This window comes from Drosophila hydei, unplaced genomic scaffold, assembly GCF_003285905.1.
Source record: "Drosophila hydei strain 15085-1641.00,03,60 unplaced genomic scaffold, DhydRS2 tig00008144-arrow-arrow-pilon, whole genome shotgun sequence".
Taxonomy (NCBI): Eukaryota; Metazoa; Arthropoda; class Insecta; order Diptera; family Drosophilidae; genus Drosophila; species Drosophila hydei.
Genome location: NW_022045849.1, coordinates 125526 through 133615, shown reverse-complemented (window position 1 = coordinate 133615; position 8090 = coordinate 125526). Strand labels below are relative to the sequence as shown.

The 8090-nt window shown below is 36.6% G+C and overlaps 2 protein-coding genes across 2 annotated transcripts; both read left to right on the top strand.

Moving 5' to 3' along the window:
• Positions 1-4634: 4634 nt before the first annotated feature.
• LOC111602665 (melanization protease 1) lies at positions 4635-6777 on the top strand. The gene is made up of 5 exons (XM_023319849.2): positions 4635-4776; positions 5062-5225; positions 5578-5821; positions 5874-6446; positions 6501-6777. Exons 1-5 carry the CDS (start codon positions 4719-4721, stop codon positions 6650-6652), a joined length of 1191 nt encoding a protein of 396 aa, XP_023175617.1. The 5' UTR covers positions 4635-4718; the 3' UTR covers positions 6653-6777.
• A 392-nt stretch (positions 6778-7169) lies between these two features.
• Positions 7170-8087, top strand: LOC111602667 (39S ribosomal protein L9, mitochondrial). Its single transcript, XM_023319851.1, has 2 exons — positions 7170-7301; positions 7368-8087. Exons 1-2 carry the CDS (start codon positions 7233-7235, stop codon positions 8064-8066), a joined length of 768 nt encoding a protein of 255 aa, XP_023175619.1. The 5' UTR covers positions 7170-7232; the 3' UTR covers positions 8067-8087.
• The last annotated feature ends 3 nt before the right edge of the window (positions 8088-8090 follow it).

The window sequence follows — 8090 nt, the reverse complement described above, 5'->3', positions numbered from 1 at the left end:
CTTGTAGACGTGTTTTCGTTAATTGCCAAAATAATTCATAAGATTTTGAATGTACCTGAAATTCCAATGATCCTAATGGAAGTCTACAAAAAATTAGGTTAAGATTCCAAATATTCCAAATATTTAGATAATTTTTCAGATATATAGAGTTATATCTTCAATATTTTCAAGAATACTTAGAAGCTATTTAAAAACATTTCAAATTAGTAGAGAGATTATTAAAAACTTCGGTTAGCCGAAGCAGACATCCCTTTCAAAACTACATTCCTACAGATCTGTATTCTATATGGCATATTTTATCTCGGATTTCTATAAGTTTTTGAGAGGCATGCCAGTGAGATTTTTCACAGCAATCATTCAGAATAAAAACAATCATATCTAAAAGCTAAACGATTTCGTGTCTTAATTTAAAAATATTAAATGATTTTACAAAAGGTTAATGAAAGTAAAGTAATAATAATAAAAATAATAATAATAAAAAATTGCACAAAAGTTTCGAAAAATGCAAACGTAGTTTTTATCGAAATCAGAAAACTGATTTTAGTCTAAGTATCATTTATTCATATATATAACTATATATATACCAAAACGACCGACTGAAATTATTGTTAAAAGTTTTATGAACTATACTTGCATATGTATAAACATATATATATACATATATATATATATATATATATGTATATATATATATATATATATATATATATACATTTATTGATATGATCAAGTAAATTAAAGAAATATATATACAACCGATTCAAATGAGAAAGCAAAAATGAAAATAAAAACGATATATTAAAGTTTCTATACCTTAATCAATCATAAGTTTGCGATTCCATATATACAAGCATACAATATATACATATATACATAATACGATAGTTGATCGAATCCATAAATGAACTAATTATATTGGGCCATTTATAATATTTTACGAATCGAACAATAGTTTTGACATAAGTGGTTAAGAATATGATCAAAATAAAATAAAATCGAAAAATATAAAACGAAATACAAAAAAAGTTGTTATTTACTTTTATAAAATAGCAAACGAGTGGTTGCCAGATAAACATCGTGATCGCTACAGCTCTATGCATATATCCTGATGCTCGTGAATGTCATAATGATATCCAAACCCAAGACTAGTTCCAAAATCAGTTCTAAAGTAAATAAAAATACTATTTAAAAAATTTAAACAAAAATAAGCTAATAATAATTACTATCCTAGCGATTACAATACTTATAAAAAAATATATTCAGGCATTTTAATGATGATATTTAAGACCCTTGTTCTACATAGGCGCTCATGCATATGTTATATATACAAGTGTACATATGCATGTGAACTCTGCTGTACTGTATTGCATTGCATTCGATTATATTGTACGGCATCATATTGTATTGCATTTTAATATGTTGTGTTGTATTTACTGTTGGATTGTATTTTAATATTTAAATATATATAGACAGAGTTAATTTCCAATAAAGAGTTTTTAAATGCAACCAATTTTGACGCTATTTTTTCCTACTTTAATTAGCTATTTGGGACAAACCAAGCTAAGAGAATATGTGTCTTAGTTGCGTTGAGGAGTCTATTCTTTAAGGTATCAAACTTTATTATTGATAAGAATCAGAACAATGTTCTGGCTTACAGTTTCAATGAGCCTTGAAGCTGCTTGTGTGGACGTTTTGGTAAACTTCTATATATATTTATATATATACATATATATCTCTTTCACCCTCTCTCTAGGGAGGAGTCATCTTTAAAATAGATTTATATATATGAGAAAGGTAGAGTAAATATTGACTGGTTCCAAGCATCTTGGATGTTTTTATTGGTATTTGGTATTTGGTAAAACTCTTGGTTTGGCATTTCATGTTGCTGTCATTATGCGAGGCCGCATTGTTTAGGGATCAAATGCCGAAGTGTTTGGTATTTATGAAACTGCCTGTCTTGCTCTGTCCTGACACGGCTGCTCCTAGTCCTTTCTCATCCTTGTGCTGTTCGAAGCCAACAATGAGGCAAAAGGAATTCGATTAGGGGTGGCAGCTGGGTGTTGCACGTACTACAAATCAATACAGAAAGTGCGCATTCTGTTCTCAATCTCCCTTTTGCTTCTGGCATATTTCGTTTAATTAAAAAAGTTCCGCAATGCTTCTGAACAATTGATTCCTAAATTGACATCGTTGACATTTTAATGCGTTTAGTTCCGCTTGTCACTTGATGCGAGTTTTATCCGTGGTACCCGTTAACATACGTGTTGGCGGGACTTATTAGCAGCCAGTCGCAATTCTCGGTTTGCGCTCTTATATACTACATACCTCATAGCTAATTTTTTTTTGTATCGAGAAATTTGAAAGACTTAAAATATAGAAAGTCAAACGGTTTTAATACACGATGTCACAAAATAACATATGTGACTAAATCAGTGCAAATTTTCCGTAATTTGCAGGTAACAGGGAAAACTTAACTACTGAGTATCACTCACAACTTTATCTTCGTTCGAACACATTGAAAATGAGAATTCATGATGCAATGGCTTTGGCAAAATGTATGTAACAGGCATATATTCTTGATGAGCTTCACTATCTGATGTGATCTTGTAAACTATAAAGCAAAAACCTTGATATTTTAAATTTATTCCTGCATACTATATGCATATATACGGGATATTAGTCTATCATTATTTTTCGAGAACTCATATCCTTATATTGATAATAATTTCACTATGATTTTGTTTTCTAAATTATGTAATGAATATACATATTATTAAGAATTTCGGATTATGGTTTATTATTATCATATACGCATAAAAGAAACGTAGAAAGATTTGAATAGTAGAGTGAAATCTCGCAGTCGGGCACTCCCAACGGGCGCCCTCTTACCTGTTTCTTTTTCTGGCAAACGTTGCTTATAAATAATGCATCAAATAGCTTTTAATTATACAAACGTACCAAGTATATGCGAAACCCCTCGCCATGCGACTAATAAATGGACAGACACTTTGCCTTCAGCCAAGTGTAAAAAGTCGTGTTTATTACCCAAAAACAAACCCTGTGTTGCTATATGTGTGCTGACGTATTCTGCCTAAAGTTCCACTTTAATGTAATACGAAGCAGCAAGGGAATGCCCCTAATGAAATGCATTGTCAAATGAAATGGTAAAATTGACGACGTCCACTCTTTCCTGAAGTGCCCGACCGCATTAAATCAGCAAACTAACCGCCACTAAATAAACACTCACACAAGCACACACACACACACACATTCACAAACACATACACACGTAAGTAGCAAATGCTGGCTGCTGCCTTGACCAGGATCTAAAGTTAAAAGCACTTGTAACAAATTGAAATCATTCATCTTACTTTTCGCATTCATTTGCACTCACAGCTATACACGCACATACACACACACAAACACACACCCACACAACAATGCGTACACTTGCCAAACCCCGCCGTCCACGTTAATGTGGGGGTATTTGAAATTCGCATGGTCAGCCAATAGCATTAAGTAGTTGGGTTTTGGGGTTTTCTTTGCTCAGGTAAAACCCGCCTTTGCTGCCTTTGCTGCCTTTGCTGTTTATTTATAGTACAAACGTGGAAAGCCCAAAAGATTCTAACTGTATATAAGCTTATCTCTGTTGTTGGAAGCTTTGCTTAAGTGTTACTTATGCTGTATACATTTCCACAGCACGACTACGTGTCCAGTGATCTGACAGGATGTAAATATAAGTCTCTAAACTGTATTCTATTAACATTTCCATTTCAGGGTCTCACAGTTAATCGACTGACTGGCTATTATATAGAGTTTCGTAATGACTCGTAATGACTTGACGTAATGCTATTTCATATGATTGTTTTCTGCTTTGTTCTTTTCCCATTTTCAATATATAATCAAAATAAATTATAAATTGCTATTTCCACTGTCGAATGCTTCAATTTTTTATTTTACTTTTATTTTTAAAAATACGAGACTTAGTGAAGTGGACGTTGACCTGGCAGAGCTGTTTATATTCTGGTTTGTATACTCCAAATAAATGAATGAATTCATATGATAAAGTACGCGCACTCGAGCAAAACGCTTTTAATTATCATATATTAATATTTGAAGAGAATCGAAAATATATTTGTGTTTGTGTAAATGTTTGTATAGAAAATAAAGAAGGAAAGAATGAAAAAAAAATGTTTAGAAGTGAACTTCAGTTTTTCGCTCAATCGACTTGTCTGCTGCAGCAGCCGCAAGCACTTTCGAGTGGATGTGGCTATTAAAACCGGCCAAGAACTGTCAGATTCAAGTAGAAGGGAAATCAACTCGCCATTCAACTAAAAATTGCATTGATGCGGCAGTAGATGGGCAAAAGCAAATGAGAAACAGAAGAGGAAGATTCACACATAGATAGCGGAGACTTGGCTAGCGTCTTATACTCATTGACTTATGAACTATTTACTTATACAAATGATCACTCTGACACTCTCTCCCTCTCTGTACATCTCTTTTTCTGCTTCGCACTCTCTTTCCCTCGCCATTGCTCTCTCTCGGTCGCTGCGTCTCTCTGATGCTCAACTGCCAGCTTGTAAGTAGAATCAGGTTGATCTTTAGAAGGCGCGTTCAGTGCGATTGAGCAGGCAGCGGGAAGAACACGTCGCAGCACTATATTTTAGTTGTAATTATTGTATCAAAATTTAAATTGAAATTCTTACAATATTAAAATGAAGATCCTGCTGGCTTTAATGCTGCTCCAGAGGTTATTTCACAGCTACGCACAAGGTGAGCAGAGGCGACGGACGCAAACTCAGTCATTGAATTCAATCCGAGAATTGAGTCAGAGAACGGTTTTAAGACAAAGCACAACAATAACAACAACAACAACAAGGATGACAACAAAAATAAAAACAATAATAACTCAACTGGTTATCAGCTGTGAACTCGACCCAGCGAAATCTTTGAAGCGACTTTTATAATTTGAAACAAATGACATTATCTGTTTTTGTTCCATTTTGTATTTTATTCAAATTTGGTTATTATGATTATAATATTACTGTGCTTCCACAGAGACCTTCGGATATTGTACAACTCCCACTGATCAAAGTGGAACCTGCATTAATCTCAGGGATTGCACATATCTGTTCGAATTGGTGCAAAAGAAAACGTTGTCGTCATCCGACCGCAGCCTCCTTCAAAATAGCCAATGCGGCTATCGCAATGGCCAGGTGCTGGTGAGTATGAATAAACACAGATATGCAAAGAGGTGGGACATCAATGAAAATTTATAAACAGTGAAAGCTCGCTAAGGTGAGTTAGAGAATCTGCTTTGACTATAGTGAAAGCTTGCTAAAGCGATATAAACATGAATGTAAAGATGATAGAAATAAAAAAATAAATGTATTTTAATTTATTTAGTTAGGTCTTCCATTTATTAAGACTTCATAATCTTCAGTCGTTATATTATGATTAAAAAAGTCCTTAAGAACATAGAAGCAGGCTTTATTTGTAATAGCCAGAAGTTTATTAGCAGTTTCTACTATACATTATAGACTAATAGACAGATTAATGTAATATCGCTTGTAGATTTGCTGTGCCAACAGTCGCCGACTAAGCCAGCAACCCATATGGGGTCAAACCCAGCCACAACCCAAACCCCAACCACAGCCCCAGCCCCAGCCCAGACCGCAACCGACCATGCCTACTAGACGCTCCGGGCTGCTGCCCCAGGTACCCAACTGCGGCGACAACTTTTCCGATCGGGTGGTGGGGGGTGTGAATACTAATATAAATGAATATACCTGGTTGGCTCTCATTGAGTATACGAAATGTAAGTGGATCGTCTTCCAAAGGCAGACTTATTAATGAGTTTGCTTTCGCAGCCAATAACGATATTGGACACCATTGTGGGGGCTCGCTGATCAACAACCGTTATGTGCTAACGGCGGCACATTGCGTATCCGCCATACCCAGCGATTGGCGGCTGACGGGCGTCCGCCTGGGCGATTGGGACACTACATCCAATCCAGACTGTATCACTGGGCGAAATGGCAAAAGGGATTGCAATGACCCGTATGTGGATGTGGCTGTATCAGAGAAGATACCGCATCCTCAGTACCCAGGAAATTCGCGCGATCAATTGAATGACATTGCGTTGCTGCGTTTAAGTCGGGAAGTTGCCTTTACGAACTTCATTTCACCTGTTTGTCTGCCGATACTGCCGGAGCAACGGAATACCGTATTCCTGGGACGTAAAATGTTTGTTGCAGGCTGGGGCCGCACCGAAACGAATAGTACATCGAATATTAAACTTAAAGCTGAACTGCAACCTGTGCCTACAGAAGACTGCAATCGCCGCTATCAGACCCAGCGACGCACTCTGACATCGAGCCAAATGTGCGCTGGTGGAGTGGAGGGCATTGATTCCTGCCGAGGTGACTCCGGTGGACCATTGGGTAACAGATAACAATATCAATATCAATATGATCTGTCAATATTTTCCTTTTTAGTCATGGAGGAGTCCGTCAATGGTTACAGCAATTTTTATCTAACTGGCGTTGTCTCCTACGGACCCACACCTTGCGGCCTTGCCGGCTGGCCTGGCGTATACACACTTGTATCCGCATACATTGATTGGATTGAGGCCACGATAAGAGCATAAAATTACATAGCAATAGACAATTCATGCGTTCATATATTAGATGTTCAAAAATTGTGGATTATTAAACTATTCGTATACATCAACACTTTGACATTAATATATAAATTAAAAACAAAAACAGACTCAGCTAATATTTTTTTAGAAATTATATTAACGAACAAATTACAGGCTAGTAAAGTATAAGTTTTGTTTCAATATCATTCATTTCAATCCAATTAACATTCGCGGTCATTATATGGACTTATCGATTTATGATTGTCATCTCTAATGCGCACTAAAACTCTCCTTATTTTGGCCCTGTAAGCTTACGTCTTATACGGACACTTAAAAAAATATTTGCGTTAAAAACTTCAGGGATTTTCCTGAACTCCCCACCACTGTGGACTTTCTAAATGTGCAAAAACTAACTTAAGCAATTACCCAATTATCATCGATATTAGCAGCAGCTATTTAGCAGTCTCATTTTTACATTGATATAAGATGAATGTAAAGCTTGCATTAAATAGCCTTATCGATTATATATCGATATTTCTAAGAATAATAGTATAGAGTTACTTAGCCGTGTTAAACAAATCAAATTATGATAAACATATGTAAAACACAATTGAATCTGCTGAAAAGTGCAAATAGTGTGCAGCAACAAGTTCGGGTAAGATGTATGATCTTATATTGATGGTACATATCGAATAACAGTATATCCCAACAATTTTTGTAGACCACGTTCGTCTTAAAGCGCAAATATGAGCCCCTGTTACACAAGACAAATGAAAAACCTCGTCGTCTACGTGCTAAGCACTTCATCTATGAACTTGTGGAAGATACACAAGTTAAAAAGCGTCCCAACATGGAAGTGGTGCTGAAGACATTCGTCGAGGGCGTTGGCGACAAGGGTGATGTGGTATCAATGAAACCACATTTTGTGTACAACAAGTTGCTGCTTCCCGGTTTGGCGACCTACAAAACACCTGAAAACATTGTCAAATATTCGAAGACGGAGGCAGAGAAGTCCACCGTGCAGCACAGCTCGGCATATGCACAACGCACTGTTACTATGCTGGAGTCCATTGTGCTAGCGGTGATAATGAACAAGGATGAGCCCTGGGTGCTAGAGCCGTGGCACATTAAAGCTTCCCTACGCAAGGCGGGCTTTCACTGCAAAGAGGAATGCATAACGTTGCCTAAAGAGAGCATTGAGGGGCCTGATCTACTGAAGGAGAATAAAGAATTCAATTGCACCATAACGATTAACAAATTGGAACAAGCGACACTCAAATGTCGCATCCATCACTGGAGCACCGACCCCAGCGAGCGCTTGCCCTACGTCCTCGAACACTGGAAACTGCCGGCAGAGCCGCTGCTCGATCGGAGCCAAATGGAAGTGTCAACAACCGATGGCCAACAACCAATTATTTAATTAAAATATATTATATAAAAGTCT

Bases quoted from the DNA above. Each gene is read 5' to 3' on its own strand.
- LOC111602665 (XM_023319849.2), top strand. From the start codon at position 4,719: ATGAAGATCCTGCTGGCTTTAATGCTGCTCCAGAGGTTATTTCACAGC. The intron at 5,226-5,577 runs GTGAGTATGAAT...TATCGCTTGTAG, and splicing joins ATCGCAATGGCCAGGTGCTG to ATTTGCTGTGCCAACAGTCG. The intron at 5,822-5,873 runs GTAAGTGGATCG...TTGCTTTCGCAG, and splicing joins TCTCATTGAGTATACGAAAT to CCAATAACGATATTGGACAC.
- LOC111602667 (XM_023319851.1), top strand. From the start codon at position 7,233: ATGATAAACATATGTAAAACACAATTGAATCTGCTGAAAAGTGCAAAT. The intron at 7,302-7,367 runs GTAAGATGTATG...CAATTTTTGTAG, and splicing joins GTGTGCAGCAACAAGTTCGG to ACCACGTTCGTCTTAAAGCG.